The 19826-nt window shown below is 34.3% G+C and overlaps 1 protein-coding gene across 2 annotated transcripts; it reads left to right on the top strand.

The window, feature by feature from the left end:
• Positions 1-2230: 2230 nt before the first annotated feature.
• On the top strand, positions 2231-10561 carry LOC132618253 (uncharacterized). Of its 2 annotated transcripts, none has more exons than XM_060333317.1 (11): positions 2231-2416; positions 3376-3505; positions 4899-5043; positions 5387-5477; positions 6393-6602; positions 6728-6969; positions 7177-7308; positions 9132-9199; positions 9302-9363; positions 9891-10031; positions 10153-10561. In XM_060333317.1, the coding sequence occupies exons 2-10, from the start codon at positions 3384-3386 to the stop codon at positions 10022-10024; spliced, it is 1206 nt and encodes a 401-aa protein (XP_060189300.1). In that variant the 5' UTR covers positions 2231-2416; positions 3376-3383; the 3' UTR covers positions 10025-10031; positions 10153-10561. The 2 variants fall into 2 exon arrangements, with proteins under 2 accessions (XP_060189300.1, XP_060189299.1); XM_060333316.1 differs by having other exon boundaries at positions 2232-2540.
• The last annotated feature ends 9265 nt before the right edge of the window (positions 10562-19826 follow it).

The following is a 19826-nucleotide window of genomic DNA, read 5'->3' as shown; positions in this document are numbered from 1 at the left end:
GTTATAACCTCATTACTTGGAGTCATTTTGTGCCGAGAATCGTGTAGCTCTAATACCAAATGGTGCAAAAAGTGCAATCAAATTCGAAATAACAGATCTAGAAGTTGGAAACTTGAAGTACTGTAAGCTAAGTTCAGGGTTCAACCGAGATATTTAGCTAAAGAGAGAATATATTGAGAGAAGAAGTAAATTGTATTGACATAGATGATGAATTACACTCTATTACAATGTATTTATAGAAAGAAATTATGACTGAGCATTTAACTAACTAGATTACAGCTCATCTAAATGGTAACTAACTTCTGGAAGTCTGTAACTAACTATTTGACAAGCTAACTGACTTTGTGAACTGGCAGTTAACTAACTTGCCAGTTGGCTGTGTATATCCCACGTATATTCAGTGTATATCTCTTCATAAGTTGAATCAGATACAACTCAATTAAACTAAAGTAAAAATCAAGGATGGAGCTTTGTTCAGGTTGATGCTAAAAGGTTGTTGTTTTGCATTAGGTATTTCTTGCGCAAGAAGGGAAAGAAAAAATATCTAGAAGAGCAGGTTGGTTGTTGACCCCTAGGAGACACTATCTTATCGGCTAATCCAATAATCGAATCGTTACAAACCACTAATCGATTTATTAACCGACAGCGAATATGTTATCGGTTTTATTATATATTTAGCATGTTTATAAATCAATAACTGAATAATCGAACCGGTAACACATAAATTCGAACCGAATCAACCGATAAACAACCTTATGTTTGATTTTGCTTTCTTCCTCTTGGCAAAATTATCGACCTTAATAGATGCAAAAAAACTCCTATTTCGAACAGTTTAAGGGTGAAATTGACACTTTTCCCCTTATTTAGAGCAACCGTTAGTAGGAAATGTAATCTTGAGCTACTTGAAGAGAAACTCGGACATTGTTAAGCGAATTGACTAAGGATAAGGTCTTTTTTAAACAAAAAGGTAATGGAGGATAAAGTTGACCTATTTCATATAGTTCAAGCATATTTTTGGACCTTTTCACATACAAAAAATTATGAACTTAAGCCAAGGCTAAAGTACGAAGAAATTGCACAGTTTTTCCTTCCGATGGGCAGGTCTTTAATTTATACCTTCCGAATCGAACTTATGTCTAGCCGGTATAAGTTTTTAAGGGCACGAGACATAACTTGTGTAATATTATGATGCGAAAATGTAGGCTTATGTCCCGCAAAAAGTTATTTGCCTTGAGGGCCAAGAATTAAGGACCAACACAAAATAGAGACAAAAGTGCAAATGACCCCTAAAATGCGGGTCCCAAAATCAGCTAAGCGAGTGCAAAAAATTGTGCGCATTGCCCTTCATATGGACTGGTCTTTAATTTTTGCACCTCAAATCGGTGATCTTTAATTGTTGTCCCTCAAATCGGTGATCTTTAATTGTTGCCCCTACTTTTCGTTTAATGAAAATTTGTGGGCAAAAGTGCCATTGTTCGCACGTCCACGAAATCATAGATTGTGGTTCGAACCCCAGCAAAGTAAAAAAAAAAAACAATTTCACAAGACAGTATTTTCATAGAAACTATGCCTATTCGGGGTAAAGTTATGCATTAAGGCATACTTCTATAGAAATCATGCATTAAGACACAACTTCTATATAGTACATATACCTTAAAGCATAACTTTACCCCGAATATGTATAGTTTGCAATGAAACCTCATCTTGCGATTTTTTTTAACTCTGCTGGAATGCTACAGATGTTATGCCTTAAAGACATAATTATACCCCGAAAAGGCATAATTTGTTATGAAATCTTGCCTTATAATTTTTTTTACTCTGTTTGGGTTCGAACCCACAATGTGGATATTTTTTGCCACTTTTTTACCCGAAGAAAAAAAAACTAAAGACTAGCAATATGAGGGATAAAAATTAAAGACCACCCTGAAATAAGAGCCCGTTTGGATTGGCTTATAAGTTGCTTATAAGCTGTTTTCAGCTTTTTTGAGTGTTTGACTGACCAGTTTAAAGTCACTTTGTGCTTAAAATCAGCTCAAAAAAATAATTGGGCCTGTTTGACTTAACTTATCTAAAGCAGCTTATAAGCTGAAAAGAACTTATAAGCAAAAAAAAAAAAAAGGTTAGATTGCCCACAACTTACTTTTTTTTAGCTTATAAACTGTTCGCAGGTTATAAGCCGTTTAAAATAAGCCCGTCCAGACAGGCTCCAAGGAGATTCCTGCGAATTGTCCAAAAGCGAGTGGGCTCAAAAAAAAAATAGCTTAAGCGAGTCCGCCGTATCTACTGGAGTGCGACCCAAGCCCAAGAAATTGCTTGCTACTGTTGTTCTTGCTGCCATTTTATGTGAACTCAGGCGTCTACATGGACATTTTTGAAAGGCATTTGTAGTTCCATTTTTTACAGTTTCTTGTTCATGGTAAAATTGAGCTAACAATAAAATAAAATTTCCCTTTTCCTCCCTGAATTTACTTTTATACAAATTTTTGAGTACATAATCAACAAATCTTCCAGCATATTACATCCCCGATTTTCTCTTACAGGTATTCCCACACAACCCTTTTTTTGCTTTCGTTTTCTTTTTCCCTTTTTGCTAGATAGTGTGCCCAGAGCTGGAGCTACAGTAATTTGTGTTAGAAATACACTTAGTATGTATATATAGTTTATATAGAGCCAGTAATTTTACAGCTTGTTTGGATGGTTGTTACATATCGTTTCTTAATGTATTGTATCGTATTGTTTTGATGAATACTACGTTTGGATAGACTGTACTATCATTTTTCATCGTCACACAATGTCACACTTCAGTAATTTGAAGAATTAATTCATAATATTATAAAGAAAAGTAGGGTACGAGGTAGAGTTATTATAAAAACCAGCAGGGTAAGGGATAAAATAATAACAACAACAGCATACCTAGTATAATCCAAGGTGGGGTCCTGGGAGTGTGGAGTGTATGCAGATCTTAGGGGATAGATTAACATTATTATTAAATAATAAGCAAAAGCAAAATGAGAAAATAATAAGGTAAGGATGCGATAAAACCAAATCGGTCGTGAACTTTCCGTCGATACATAACCATGAGTTTACTGGTTTTAAGCAATAATGAAAACAAACATTGTATGTAAAGTACAATATAATAGCTAACAACCATCCAAACAAGTTATACACCGTCTTTTCTAGAATCCAGGACTCATAAACTCAAAATTCTGGATCTGCCTCTGAGTGTACCAGTTTATAAAATTCTGTTACAGTGAAAAAAGTTCAGCAGAGTAAAGATTTCTGTGTTTGAAAAGTTTTTTTAAAGGATTAATAATGGGTTTCACTTTCTTGACGTGATAAAATTTATTGTGTTTTTTTTTTTTTTTTTTTTTTTAGTTCTGTGGATGATGGATGTGGAAGAAACGTCAAGTTTACCTCTGCCAGATGCTTTTCTTAATTTTCTGAATCAACATGGCTTGGACCCTTCTATTTATACTGCCACTGATACTACACCTCGTTATATAAGGTACTTTTGGAAAAGCATGTCTAGTGCATTAGCTCATTTTCTTTATTACCATTTCCAAATCTTGTCAGTTTCCTCATTGTATTCACCTTTTGCTTCCCATGACAATAAGTAAGGGGAATATAGTGGTGATACTTTTTCTCTTTTTGAGATAACGGTGTTGTCTGGTCCAACTTGAGTGAATTCGACTAATTTATTGGGTTCTTACTATTTCCTATTAGCAGAAATATCGGTAACTCTGTTCACTAAGCCTTTGATAGTTGAGAAGAAATCACATAACGATTTTTCCCATGATAATAAGTAAGGGAATAGAGTGGTACTCACTCCGTCCAATTTATGTGAAGGTGTTTACTGGCACAAAGTTTAAGAATGAAAGGAAGACTTTTGAATCTTATGGTTGAAAATAATCTATAGGTATTTGTATGACTATAAATCATTTTATTAAGGGTAAAATAGTAAATTCAAAGTTAAATTTTTACTAAATATATAAAGGTGTCATTCTTTCTTGGACTGGGATACTAAATAACTATGTCCACCAAGGCTTAAACACATAGGAAGAGAACACCAGTGCTTTTTTGCATGTGTTGGGATTTGAACCGTAGTCTCTCCCATGGTTCATTTTAGCTTTCATTGGGCGCTGGGCCATACCTTTAGATGCTTGAGTGGTAATACTTTTGAAGCTTATTACTTTTCAAAACAACCGTTTAGCATTGTTACAACTTACAAAACCTGTCATAGTCAGCCATGATCGGTAAGTCTATGCTATGTAACATCTTATTTTTCATTTCAGTTGGAAAGTCTATACTCCTGTTCCTGTACCTTTTTGTATGGTTTTTCCATTATTAACTTTAAACAAGAGGGGACGGAGATAAGCTATGGGATGAAAGACTATTAAGCTTAGGTTGCAACTTGTTATGGAGGATAACCTTTTTCAAGGAAATTTTTTCCCATGAAAAATGTTTTACCCATTTTCCACCTTGTGAACTAGTAACTTTTTTGAATCATTTTTCAGTGTTAGGTTGTGCATAAAAGTAGGTGATATATGGTTTTCTAACTGCGGATGATAATAGTGTCTTTGTAATATTTTTGAACATAAAAATAGACGACAATGTCTAACTGCGGATTGAAGCAAGTGGACTGTTGGAAAATATTTTTCTTAAGAATGTACTTTCCACAAAATCAAGATTTTGAAACATACGAAAATGATTTCATCAAGAGAAATATTTTCCGGAAGAGCATACAGACTCTTACTATATTATAGGATATGCCTTCACGAACAACAACAACATACCCAGTGTAATCTCACAAGTGGGGTCTGGGGATATGCCTTCACAAAGACTTGTGTAAAAGATCTGTGTTCAGACTCTCATGCTTGCACATTCTTTTCTTTCTGAAGGTTAAAGCCCGGTTATGAGGATTGTCTTGAAGAAATCGAAACTGATATTAGATGCAAGCTTGAAAAAGTTTGTTGGTTGCCCAATTTCTATTATCTTCCACCTGACGTTCGAATTGCTAGTTCGAAGGCATACCAAGAAGGGAAGGTGAGGCATTTGACTTTTGAAATCATGTTTCTTGCTAACTATGATACGCTTGAGTTTGAGATAATTATTCAATTTCCAGTATGTCCAAAACGCTCTTCATGAAATTCTTTTCCTTGATATTGTCTAAAGATTAGTCCAGATAGGAGTTCGTATCCTGCTCCTACAATAATATCTCTCTCTCTCTCTTTTTCTCTATCCCCAACACTGTCTTTGTTTTTCTTGTTATTTACCCTGTAGTAATCAGCCTTATGTTGAGCGTAACTAGTCTAGAGGTTGATTATAAGATATGATCCATTCTATTATAGTTGATGATTTTGAGGAATTGCTTTTTCTTTGTATCCAGATGTATGGAATTGATGCGGCATCCGGAGCTGCTGTGACAGCTTTGGACATTTCAGTTGGGGATCGCGTCCTTGATCTTTGTGCTGCACCTGGTAACTCCTGACTTAAATATGGAAAAAGTAACTTCTATAATGGCTGTTGATTTTGGCACTTGGTCACCTCACATGTTAGTCAGAATTTTGGTTCAGGGCACGCTGTTAAGAGATGGCAAGAAAGTTGTGAGTGTAGAAGTTATTATTTAGAAGTGTTTTGGATATAAAGAAAGCTTGAGAATTAGTGGATGCCTTTAAAAGTATATAACTAGTTGAAAGAGTCATTAATTACATTCGTAATCCGAGTTATACATATAGGCCATCTATCTGGAATTAAAATATTAGTCCTGTCTTTTAGTAAGAGTACGAGTCTAATTAATAGTAGCTTTTTATTGAATATATTTAGCGGAAAAGTTAATACCTGAATGAAAATAGTCGTAGGAAGAAGTAATAGCAATCAGTATGTCATATCCATCTAAGTAGCTGCTGCACATATGAGACAACACTGTAAATTTAAAGAAGAGGACATTAAAAAAGAAAATAGAACCCATATCTGTGTTTTTAGTAAATTAAGTCTGTATGCACCCCATGATTTTGGATTTTATGCTATATAAACAAAAACGAATAGCTAGAAATCCTCTGAGCTAGGACTAAAAGTACATATAGACGTACTAAAATATCTCTATAAGACAGCTTTTACGGAGTGATCAAATCTTATTTACTGAACAAATATTAGTGTACACATCAAAGCAACTTAAAGTCCTATAATGTATCTAATATATTCTTGGACAGGTGCTGGGCAAGGGTCGGAGAAGGCCATAGCTAAATGAAGTGTATACTATATAGATATGAATTATTCATAGGCGTTTCTGCTAAAGTGTGAAATGTTAGAAGCTCTTAAACTTCCAAGTACCCTGTGTAGACTTTTGAAACAGCATTTAGCCAATTTGTAACTCACTTAATATCTTATTTTAGGTGCTAAACTTTGTATGATGTTGGACATTCTTGGCAGTTCGGGTTCTGTGACTGGTGTTGACATTGCAAAACATCGTTTAGCGGCCTGTAGAACCATGATACAAAAATACGGTCTTGGTGACCATTGTCGTCTTTTTGTTGCTGATGGAACCAACTTTTCCCTTCTTCCTGTCAGGGTCCATTCAGACTCTCCGTTGCAAAATGAAAATGGTAAAAATATTTTACTATCATTCGGTAACCTTTGGTTGCAGATGCTTCTTTGTTTCTTAATGATTTTTGCAAACTTTTTTGGTCATAGTCTTATTTAAAGTTATTTTGTTTTTCTATTAATCTAGCGGATGAATTTGCTTCCGGAGAAAATTCTGAAGTATATAGGGAGTGGAAGTCCCGCAGACCATGGAAAGAAAGGAAGAAGGAAGCTCTAGCGAGAGAAAAAGGTGTCTCCAAGCTATTCTCACCAACTCAAGAACCAGAACTTATATTTTATGGTCGGTATTCTGGGGTGGTTGGGATGAGAAAGAATGAATTATACCAAAAGATGCCCATCAGTGAGGTTTTGCAGCTCGGCTATGACAAGGTAAACCAAAGTTTCGAAACTCCAATTGTTTACTATTAACCTTTAATTGTTTTTGCTCCGACTTGAAGGCTTATTTTCTTCTTCTAAAAACTTATCATCATCAAGTCAGGAATATTGTTTTGGTTCCTATTCAACAGTTTGAATGGCTTGAAGCCATTTTTGTTATATTTTCCTGAATAACTACTGACTGGTTTGAGTTTAAGTCAGGTTCTTGTGGATGCAGAATGTACCCATGATGGTTCTATTAAGCACGTTCAGAAATTTGAACAATGGGGCTGGACAACCCTCGAGCGCCGCGTGCTAGATGCAGAAAGAACCGATGATCTGACTGTCCTTCAGGTGCAGTTAGCTTGTTTTCCCAAACCTACAAATATATTCTGCCTTGAAAACACTCGACTGATTTCTTGCGGCTGACATAGCTAGGGGTTAACAAGAGAGATTGGCTCATAGCTTGTAAAGATTAGTATAGTATAATTTGGATAACTAATTGTGGTTTGTGGTGAGTAATAGTTTGAAAATTGGAACTGCTTATAATAATTTGTCTAACCTCCTTAATGACAATTCTCCTCACTGGAAAAATTAGAAACCGCAGTATAACAGTTTACCAGATTAATAAGCATATATGGAGCAGTTTATGACTTTCCTAGAAATGTTAGGAGTTTAGTAGTTGTATAATTGATGTAAAAAAGGGCAGCCCGTTGCACAAAGCATCCCGCGTTAGCAGGGTCCGGGGAAGGGCCTACCCTAATGCAAGCATTAGCGGTTGCTTCCACGGTTCGAAACCGTGAACTATAGGTCACACGGAGACCACTTTACCGTTGCTCCTATTAGTAGTTGCGTAATCGATGTAGTTCAGTATATTTTGGTCTTTCTAGTTCTATACCTTCTTGTTACCTTTATTAATAATACCATTACCATTTCAAAAAATAAAGATTAATAAGCATATCAAGAATTCCACTACTGTGGTTTGTTTTTGCTTTGGTTATCTTACTATTTTTGCTGTCAATATTTCTCCTCTCTTAGTATTTTCATTAGAGCTTCTTCACTCTTGTATTTTTAACCCTGTTTTTAAAACGCTCTTCTTGAGCTGAGGGTCTATCGGAAACAACCTCTCTACCTCACGCAAGGTAGGGGTAAGGTTTACGTATACTCTACCCTCCCCAGACCCACTTGTGGGATCACACTGGGTATGTTGTTGTTGCTGTTGTTGCTGTATCAAGAATTTCATTGTCTAATTAATGGCTGATGCATTTAATTACTTCTAGAAGGTTAAGGATTTTGTGGAATAATAAAACCATGAGAATCTAAAGATCTAATTGAATGCATTCAACTTGTAATCTAAAGAACTTTGCACCCCATTGTTGATTTTGGTAGTTTCTAACTTTCTTGTTGAATTTCTTGCTGTCTGGATCACGTGTATACTATGCTTGAGTCTTACATAATGGTCTAGTTCTCAAAAAGCAAGAGAACTCCAAAAGCAATGGAAAGAATTCCTAAAGCAATATCTCGGGAAGCACAAGATCTAATCTTGCATGCATGTTGTTGCGTGATAAGAAAAAAAAAAAATCAAACTTTATTGCTCTTCAATATTCATAGAACCAGAATCACAATTAGGTATATCAAAATGAATTTAGTATGTCACTTCCAAGTTTTGCCATTAATTCTGATGCTTGTTCCAGGTCCTAGTAGCACTCTTCAACTGTAACTTTAGTTTGGGGTTGATTTTTCTGTTGTGGGCTGCTAGGCAGTAGTTTGTAGATACTCTTTTAATTGGGAAAGGCTATTGAAGATGTCCTGTCCCAGGCTTTAAATTTTCTTAACATTCAAGAGAAGTTGGTGTCTGCTTTCTATCATCACAAAAAGATAGAACTTGTTTCTTCTGCTATGTGGTTGGGAAGATTCTGCAGCTATATCTTTTTCCATGTAACACTTCTTACTTCAGGGTGATGGGCACAGTTTCTCTGTTACTCCTTCTTTACTGCCCTCAAATCAGCTCTGATGAATACATGAATCTTTCTGAATTCAGTGCCATGTAGTTAATTTGCATGTCTCACTGGAACTTTCTTATCTTGGTGCTTCATTTGTCATTCTGGGCTTTTCTCATTGCTCTAGTGTTGCTTTTTCCTAGGTCTTTGCCTCAGTATTTTATTCGTTTCTTGCAGCTGCAACTTCTGACTAATGGATTCAGATTGCTCAGAGTTGGGGGAGTCCTTGTCTACAGCACTTGCAGGTGTCGTTTACTTGTATCCGTTAGCTACAGATCCTCTTTCTTTTCATTCTATTAAATCCTCATAAACCCCTTTTCTTTATTTTTGTGGTGTGTACCAAATAGTTTAACCTTCACTCAGAACGAAGATGTGGTCGAGCAGTTTCTTTCAGAGAACACCTCTGCAGGTAAAATTTTACTTTTGTAATGAATCTAGAAACTGATAAACAATTAAAACAAATGAATCTAGAAACTGATAAATGATTAAAACAAATGAATCTAGAAACTGATAGCTTAAGGTACTTGTGATTTCATAAGCTGGGTGCCGGATATAATCGAATATGTGGTTAAAGTTGTTTATTTTCCATGGCATATACCTATAGTAAAGTTACCTATCAATATATATACCTACAGTAAAGTTGAACAGTTTGGAAATTGTGTTACCATTACTTTGGCTGGGGACTTCTCAATTAGTTGGCGGCGGATGCTTTCTAATATAAGTTAACATGGTGAAAAAAATTAACAAAAGCCTTAAGCAAGACGGGGTTTATTCAGCTGCTTGTAAATCTGATCAGTAGAGTTAAGAATTGCATGAAAGACAATGTTGAGTCATATTCCTCGTGAATACAGGCTTTCCTCATCTCTGGCACCTTTTCGCCTGTCAGCTCCCCCTTTTTTGTTTTCTTGATACAGTCAGTCTCTTATTTATATGCAGAATTGCTAGAGATTACTGCTGCCAAAAATTGGCCATGCAAAAGTGGTCGGATACAGAAAACATTAAGGTTTGATCCGTGGACATCTAGTACGAGTGGACTCTTTGTTGCCAAGTTCACAAAGTTGGCCATTTAGTCGAAAGGTTTGTTCTAAACCTAATCCATATCCCAGTTTGGGTATCATGGTTGGCTGGCAAATTTTATATTCTACTTTTACCTTTTTTGTTGTGAAAGAAACTCATTATCTAATGTTAATTTGAACAGGACGAATTTCGAGATTGTAGTGATGGTGAAGTACCCTTATTTGGCTTTGCTATATACAAGTGTATTCGGTGTCCGAAACATGCAAGTTCGACTAATCTGGGTTCGCGCCATTGAAGGCTCACCACGAGGCAATTGGATTACTTGAAAAACTTCTATGCAATTTTAAGTGTAGTCTCTGCATACGATAATATCCCTATTTAGGCTCAGTTTGTAGATGAAAATAGCTTCTTCTCTACAGATGGAAACGAAAATCTGTTCCATCAAAAGTTTTTGGAGTACAAAATTTTTTACAATATGTTTGAGAATGAGGTGAAGGTTACTATAACAGATGTTTTCTTCTTAAAAAGTTAAACCATGTACGTGTTATAGACTCCTCCTAAAACATGTATAGATTTTGTTTTATGTGTCATTATTTTGAAAAGAGTAATCCGAGGGTCTACCAGAAACAGTCTCTCTACCTTGGTAGAGGTAAGGTCTGCGTACATTCTACCCTCTCCAAATCCACAAAGTGGGATTTCACTGCGTACATTCTTAACTATGTATCTATGATTACTCTTTTCGTGCATAACAAGCAAATAGTTACTGTTTATGTTTATGGATTTTTGCTTTTGAGTTTTGACTGCTCTGTATGTGTCCAAGAGGTATTCACTTGCAAGAAGATGAACATTACCTAGGTAATTAGTGTGACCTAATCAAATAGTGGTGAATAAACGCTAAAACCGGTTAAAATACATTAATTATCTAAACAATGTATTTAATTTAAGCAAGAGGGAAACTAAGTTGAGGCAAGAAAAATAATATTTCACAAATAAGACAAAAATACATTTGTTCTATATTTAAACTATAGAACAATGTATTTAATGTAAACAAAGGCAGTTAAGTTGAGGGAAGATAGTTGAGGGAAAGGGTTAAAACTGAATGTCTTTCCTTCTAATACAAAAATTGCAATAAGGTCAAAATACATTTTTTCTATATTTTAATCAGTCGAATCTTTTTGGCGTAAATATTTGTAACAAAGGAGCTTCAACAACTGCTTTGGGTCATAAGTCCAAATCCCAAGTATGATTATTCCTAGTTATTTTCTGAATCCTCCGTATAAGATGAGAAAAAAAAAGAAGCTAAATAGTTAATCAACATCTAAGTTAAATTGTCAAAAAAGAAGGAGATGTTCATAGACATAATCATTCAAAAACTGGGGCTAATCTTCGGTTGAAGTTACGGGTTCGGCAAAATTCAATATTTCAAATTTCGAATTTATGTTTAAAAAATTCACTAAATATGTATGATAATCTACCTAGAACTTAGTAAACAAAAAAAAGATACGAGGCCACAAACCTATTACTGTACTAACTTAAGATCCTGAAACCGCCTCCATACTAAAAATGCCAAATATTTCTACACTCCACGGGTAGCCTCTCAAAAATTGCTTTAGGTCACAAGTTCATTCTCCGAATATTTGCTTTGTATACGTTGATCCTCATAAAATCTCCTAATAAAGTCTTCTGCTCTTTGCTCCAAAATTTGCTTCTCCTCAAAAGTAGCTTCTTCTTCATCATCATCCTCACTATCTGATAAATAATTATGCTCATCATAATTATAATCAACCTTTGTATTCCACAATTCTTGGCCATGCAATTTCTCTAGGCAAAAAAAATTTCTCCTTTTTTCAACCTTTTTTCTTTCTTTATCATGATATTGACAATTGCATTCATAAAGACTCGATTCTGAGGAGGAAGTACAAGGATACATTGATTGAGTTTTTTTTCTAATTCTTTTGTTTTTGGAGGGATTATTATTTGAGGAAATGAAGAAAATACGAGAGATTTTTTTGATTATTTTGAACAACATGAGGGGATTGTTTCTTGATGAAGACATTGTGAAACGCATGCAATACTTTGAAGTTGGTGAATTAATAATGTACATGTATTTAAAAGGAACGTTTTAGGGTTTTAATTAATTAATAATAACGCTGGTAAGGGAAGTGATATAATTTGTATATTTTCTATATATCCGAAAGATCTTGAACCAAGTTTTCACGTTAAATTGATCACTTTCCATAAAAATGTCTTTGTGTTTGTGGAGTTAGAAAATTTCCGAAGAATATATTTACTTGCACATCAAATTAATTATGTAAGCCATACGCTGTGCGAATCTGAATTTAGTCAGGCTCAATGGGGGACCGGCACCAGGTGGGAAACAAAAAATAACATCAAATCATGTAAATTTTATTATAGTTAAATAATTTGAAGAGGTTCAATACATGTTAATTCATCACAGTTAAATACTAAAAGTCTATGTACATGCAAACACATGTTGTGCATCTATTGGCTTAGTGTAAGCGAGCCTACAAACTTTAAATAAATAATGGATTTAATTAAGTTATACATATGCATTTTATCCGATCATTATACTTTAATTCCGGTTAGTTACCATTTTTATCAACTTATCAATTAATGTTTATTATTTTTACTTTAATTATAAGTGATCTAAATGTGTTTATTTACACTGCGATTGCATAGTTTTTCTTGATTATTTTGAACAACTTGAGGGAACTGTTTCTTGAAGACATTGTGAAACGCATGCAACAATCTTTAAAATTGTGAATAATAATGTACATGTATTTAAAAGGAACATCTTAGGGTTGTAATTAAAGTTGATGAGGAAAGTGATATACTTTGATCATTGCTATATATTCGATAGATCTTGAATTAAGTTTCTATTTAGTTACATTGATCACTTTCTTATAAATTAAATGTCTTTGTGGAGTTGAAATTTTTTCCGACGAGGTACAAACCACACAATAAATACGGTGAAGCTAGCTAATTGCTTAAAATAAATAATGGATTAAGTTATATGCATTTTATATACTGAGGAAATAGAATCTCTTGGCCTCTTACAATTTGAATAGAAGAATATGTCTTTTTCAGATCGCTTATGTGTTTTTCTTCAGATCTCTTACGTGTAAAAAATAAAAATCTCTTGTAAAAAGATCATAAAACTAAAAAAGTTTGTAAAGGGACGAAAATCCATTTCTCCCTATCAATAAATGGGTAAAATTCCGTAGCTAATTCCATTTAACGACGAATTAATGGCATATTAAAAAAATCATATCAACTGCGAACTACTTATTAGTGATAAATCTCGTAGTACCAATTTTATCAGCTTAAATTGATAATTAATGCTTAGCATAAAAATTTACTTGTAATTACCTTAAGTATAAGCGACCTATTTGGCCACTCGTGTAATACTTTTTACACTACGAGCGCATAGAAATTGACTTCATAAATAATAGGATCTTCTTGCTGTATATTTAATTACTGCATCGTATGTATATGACGTGCGAAATTGGCATACGGACATTTAACTTGGGCACAACTTTAATTTGATTAATATACTTTTTAATGAAAAGAAGCTACAAATTTGCATGTAATTTAAAAGGAAAATTAGGGGTTTAACGTAGATAAGGAAAGTGATATACTTGTATCTTCGAAATATATTCGAGAGATCTTGATGTTTTATTACATGCAGACACTTTCCTTATAAATATCTTTGTGGAGTTAAAATATTTTGGATCTAATTATATTGAAAATGTATAATCTTTCTTCTATTGGGGTAGTTTAACCTAGTATTATCACATGTTATAAGTAATGTTAATTTGGAAAAGAAAATTACAACGGAAATTTGTGCTTTAGTCCCTCAAGGACCAGCGAATTATAATTTTAGTCCTTGTGGTATCTAGCGCACTTAATCTTGAATTAATTGAAATGTGCACCTTTGATCTATCTGCTTGTAAATATTCTCAAATTTAATGAATTATGTACCGTTACATGATTTAGTTAATCCCATATGTTCTGTTAAGTAATTGTATTATTGTTTCATATTTAAAGGCATTATAATTCCAAATTTGTCTAATTGTATCAAGCGTTAATGAGATCAGAAATATATATTTTAACTGATTAAACATTAAACGTGTATATATACATTATAAAGATCAAAATTAGAATTTATCAAAAGTCGAGAAGTCAAGAGTATTGTTAGCCTTACGTAAAAAAAAATGAAAATATCTTACAAAAAGTCATAAAATTAAAAAAAGTGTAAAAGGCTAAAAAACCATATCTCTCAGGAAATGAATTAAGAGCCTGTTTGGATGGGCTTATGCTTATAAGCTGCAAACAACTTATAAGCTAAAAAAAAAAGTTGGGGTAGTTTAACTTATTTTTTTGGTTTATAAGCTGTTTTCAGCTTATAAACTGCTTTAGATAAGCTAAGTCAAATGGGCCCAATTATTTTTTTGAGCTTATTCTAAGTACAAAATGACTTTAAACTGGTCAGCCAAACACTCAAAAAAACTGAAAACAGCTTATAAGCAATTTATAAGTAAGTTATAAACTAATCCAAACGGGCTCTAAAAGACTCAAATTTTAAGAAATGGATAAGGAGGATTCATTAATGATGGTCATCAGAGTGAATCGCACATCCTCCCATGTTTTTCTGACATTGTCTCAAGTGGCTTTTAACCCGAGGAAATAAGATCACTTGCCTCTTACAATTTGAATTAAAAATAATAATTTTTTATATGTTATTTTCAAATCTTTATTGTAAAAAATGAATATCTATTGAAAAAATATCATAAAACTTACTCCCTCTGTTTCAATTTGTTTGAACCTATTTTCTTTTTAATTCGTGCCAAAATAAATGACCTCTTTCCTAATTTGAAAATAAATTCACTTTATGAATGATTTACAGACACACAAATTTTCAAAGTTTATTTTGAACCACAAGTTTCAAAAGTCTTTCCTTTTTCTTAAATATCGTGTCCAGTCAAATGGGTCAGGGAGTATATTTTTTTGTAAAGGACCAATAAACTTCTCCCCGAACCTCTTTACATTAAGAAAGCATGGTATATTAAAATATTTTAAAATTTCATATTTCCTTAGGACAAAAGATTCGAATCTGTCCTTGTACCGCTAGAAATTATTTAAATTTTCGTTCTATACTTTTGATCCATTCATACACTTGTCATTAGTAAATGGTCGTATTTTTGTTTTCTTGCCGTTAACATTGCAGAGCAAAATTGGTGGAGACAACACGTCCAAATTCTTTGGAAAAAGAATCTAAATTTACCTCTCAATTTGTAACCATAATTTAAAAAACAGTCTAGTGGCAGGTAATATTAGCCTACATGTCTAAGGGAGGGTAAAATTGCTCAACAAATTTAACCCTTTTTTTTTTGAAAAAATTATAGTCTAATACCAATTGGTAATCTAATTTGCAAAATATGTACATAATGTATATTTTATATCAAATATACATATACAACTGAGTGTATACTTTTTACTAAATATATATATACTATACTATACATACACAATATATACAACAGAAGTGTATGAGATAGTGTATACTTCAGCCATGTTGGTAAACTAGTTGGCGGAAGGTACATTTACTTAAGCCATTTTTCCTCTCCCTTTTCTTTTTCCCTATTGTTTCGGGACTTGGGGTGGTGGGTTAACATGTCTAACACGATTCCGCAACTTAAATGACCCAAAATGTGTTGAAAGGTACCAAAATACCCCAGAAAAAAAAGTGACCGAACTAACCTTTGCGCACTAATTTAGTGCGCAAAGAGTAGTATCCCCCCCCCCCCCCCCCCCCCTAATTTTAAAGCTCTGAAATTCACATTTTTTTCATACTTTGACGCAAGATTAGTAATGTTTCAAAACTCCGAAATATTAATATTTCATATAGAACTTGATATCTTTTTTTGCGGACAATAATGTCGGCTCATTACATCAAGTTTACCTAAACGTTTGAATCGTTGTTTTAGGGATTGTAAAATGCCCCGACTAAGTTTTGTTTGTTTGAATCTTGTTATGTTTAGGTTTAAGTCTTTTATTTTATAAGGTTTTGTTTTAAGTGTTTTATTCTTTTGTCGAGGCGTTACTTTTTTTCAAATGTACAAATAAAAATATTATATTAAAAAATAACCCATCCAATACAAGAGGTTCAAAATAATTCATTGCAATAACCAAATAATACATCATTATTTACAATAAGAAAATATTTAAAACAATACATCAAGTACGGGAAGCTCTTCTACTACGAGACGTACTTGCACCACCACGGCCTTGTAGTTGTAGGCTACACAAATGCTTATCATGGCCAAACTCCTTACACGTAGAGCACCTGTGAGAGTATGTTTTATCATTGACATACATTTGATTGTGAATCCGAGTTCGTGTGTTAACTCGAATTTTACGGATATACTCCTTGTTAGCAACCATTGAAAATGGCTCGTCTGGCCAATAAACTTGATCACCAAGTGGGTAGAAGCGGCCGGCATATACTTTAGCGTAACTTTTGGTGTTGTATTCCGATGCCACATAACTTGATACCGTTTTTCCTATTGACTCGAAACACTTGACGGCATGAGAACACAACATGTGGTATATTTGCCACTTACTACAACTGCACGTTCTCGTTCCCTCATAAACGGTATGTATGTTTCCTCCCCTACCCTGGTAATAACCTGTTCTGACTTCATACACACGTTCAGCTAGGCTATACTCGGTCATCTTGTGCAGCTGAAATTTTTGCCTGTGATGCTCCATCATTTTTAAAGGTTTTGGCATCCATCTCCCACCCTCTGCTAATATGGCTCTGGCTTGCTTGGTTCTTGTCACAAACCGCTCCACAACTTGCATGAAAGTCATTCTTACCATTGCAGTAACGGGTAGTCCCCGAGCAGATTTTAGCAAATCGTTGAATGACTCCGAGCTGTTTGTTGTAAGCATCCCCCATCTCCTACCTTCATCAGCATGTAATGTCCCTTCATTAGCATGTAATGTCCATTTTTCAACTTGGATTTCCTTCAACCAAGTATATGCTTCTGGACTCACTTCCTTGATCGTTTCCATCCTCACAAGCCATTTTTTTTTGTTGATGCTCCATAGCAGCCCCCCACATCAATTTGTTGAGTGTGCCGTTTTTAAACTTCGTTTGAAAAATTGCCTTAAACAATAGCGATGGTAAGCAAAGGGAGGCTGCCACCCCCCCAAAGTAGACATGTTGTGCATTATGCCTTGATGTCGATCAGATAGCATGCATATGCCCATACGATCCTTAATAATATGCTGCCTCAAATGTGTCAAAAATATCCCCCATGTGTCGTTACTCTCGTTAGCGACAATTGCGAAAGCAAGGGGGAATATCGACCCATTGGCATCCATTCCTAGTACAATTAGTAGCTTGATATCGTATGCACCATATACATGCGTGCCATCTATGGATATGACTGGCCGGCAGTGAGCAAAACCATCAATAGATGGTTTGAATGCCCAAAACACATAGTTGAAAATATTACCGGCCAGAAGCCTCCACTCTACAACAGTTCCAGCATTGAATTTTTGTAGAGCTGCCATATACCTCGGCAATGTCTTGAAAGAGCCCTCCCAATTTCCATAAATTATCTCAAACACACGGCTACCCCTAAGATATCCCTTTCTCTTGCTTATTGTTTTTTAATATACTATCTTAACGTTTATAATGCAATCTTTGATGGGGATCCTGCACAAGTTTAAACAAACAACACTTAGCAATGAAAATTTAATTGATGTAAGAATTATAATGAACTAGATAGAATAGGTTCGGCAACGTCTTTAAGTTGCACTTGAGCAATCATATTTATATCTAAATTAAAATGATCTGCTTGATTCTCTCTCATATCACAAGTGTGACGTTTGTGGAATTTTGTGATAACCCACATACCATTGAGCTTAACAATTCCCCAAAGCATCCATGCACAACCTTGATACTGTCGTCTACAAACTAGTCTCCATATTTTTTTAGTTGAATCATCAACCTATACTCCCTAATTTCCTTGTAACAATAAATTTTGACTGCCCTTTGCAATGCATTTTTTGATCTGAACACCATCTCTTTTTCGAGGTAGCAATCATCTTTTATAAAATCGGCCGGTTCTTTCCACATTTTTTAACGATATTGATCATCTTCTCTGGTAATGACAAAGGCATCAGAACGACCTTGAAGATTGTCTAGATATGGAATATTGTCAGAATGCCATTGCATTAGGCTTTCTGGTCTGGATAAAGATCATCTCCACCGAATAGAGTGGATTGCCAAAAATCAACATTTGGTATCACCGGCGAATTTTGTGAATAATTTTCAGCTCCATCGAATTGAGAGTTTTGCCCAATATTACTCATATTAGGTGTGTAACCCCTACAAAGATACCAAAAATGGATATTTACCAATAAATAAAATAAACACATGCTACTACACAAAATAATAATTTAAAAATGGATATTTACCAATTTTCAGTGTAAGTTTGATTAAATTGCTGGCTTAGAGTTTCCAACGGGACTTAACCACTCAAAATGTGTCCATAAGAACTAAAGTCCCCATAAGTTTTATCATGAGTAGGCTGGACCTGAGGTACTTCTTCATGTATCTTTTGTATATACATTTTAAGAACATAAATGACGACTAAATCTCTATATTCTTCAGGCGCCCTCAAATACTCCCTCAAAGAGTCATTATCATTGATATTCCACACACCATAAAGCACTAAGCCTTGTGAAACGCTCTGTGGATATCTGCCAATTACAGATAATCCATATTCTATGGGATCGGTGTTCATTTTTTTTTGTGTAGGTAAGTGACTAATATTTCGTAATTTAAGGTTGTTGGAAACTTTACATGAGTTTTTGGTTTGTTACTATAACGAACGGTATTATTGTCATCAAGTATATCTCCATTCCAAAATAGAGAAACCTTAACGGTTGAAGAAGGAGAAGACATTTTTCTTTGAAGTTTGAGTTTTTTCAAGAACTTAAAGGACTTAAATTTATGAAATGGATGAGTTTTACCTCATCCAACATTCATATTAAATAGGCAAAATATGAGCGCAAAAGTGAACATTTAAAAACACGGGAACCCTATTTCTCATGAAAATACTGCGCAATACTATTGCGCATGAAAATGTTGCGCAATAGGATAAGATTTTTGAAATAATGTAGCATTGTGTTGTCACATCAAGCATAGTGTGTCATAAAAACCGAACAAATAATGCAGCATTGTGTTGTCACATCAAGCATAGTGTATCATAAAAAGCGGTCAAATAATAGAGCATTGTGTTATCACATCAAACATAGTGTGTCATAAAAAGCGGACAAACATAGTGTGTCATCTATGACTCATATATTGCACATTTAAATGTTGCACAATACAATTTAGTGTCATAAAAAACGATCAAATAATAGAGCATTGTGTTGTCACATCAAGCATAGTGTATCATAAAAATTGGACAAGCATAGTGTGTCATCTATGGCTCATATATTGCACATTTAAATATTGTGCAATACAATTTAGTGTCATAAAAAACGATCAAATAATGGAGTATTGTGTTGTCACATCAAGCATAGTGTGTCATAAAAAGCGGACAAGCATAGTGTGTCATCTATGGCTCATATATTGCGCATTTAAATGTTGTGAAATACAAGCTAGTGTCATAAAAAAGGGTCAAATAATGGAGTATTGTGTTATCACATCAAGCATAGTGTGTCATAAAAAGCGGACAAGCATAGTGTGTCATCTATGGCTCATATATTGCGCATTTAATTGTTGCGCATTACAAGCTAGTGTCATGAAAAGCA

This window comes from Lycium barbarum, chromosome 11 (genome assembly GCF_019175385.1).
Source record: "Lycium barbarum isolate Lr01 chromosome 11, ASM1917538v2, whole genome shotgun sequence".
In the NCBI taxonomy this organism is placed as follows: Eukaryota; Viridiplantae; Streptophyta; class Magnoliopsida; order Solanales; family Solanaceae; genus Lycium; species Lycium barbarum.
Note: the sequence above shows the minus strand (reverse complement) of the source record. Positions and strands in the feature narration are given on the sequence as shown.

Coding starts and splice junctions, on each gene's coding strand:
- LOC132618253 (XM_060333317.1), top strand. CDS start 3,384: ATGATGGATGTGGAAGAAACGTCAAGTTTACCTCTGCCAGATGCTTTT. Junction 5,478..6,392: donor TGATCTTTGTGCTGCACCTG/GTAACTCCTGAC, acceptor ATCTTATTTTAG/GTGCTAAACTTTGTATGATG. Junction 9,364..9,890: donor TTCAGAGAACACCTCTGCAG/GTAAAATTTTAC, acceptor ATTTATATGCAG/AATTGCTAGAGATTACTGCT.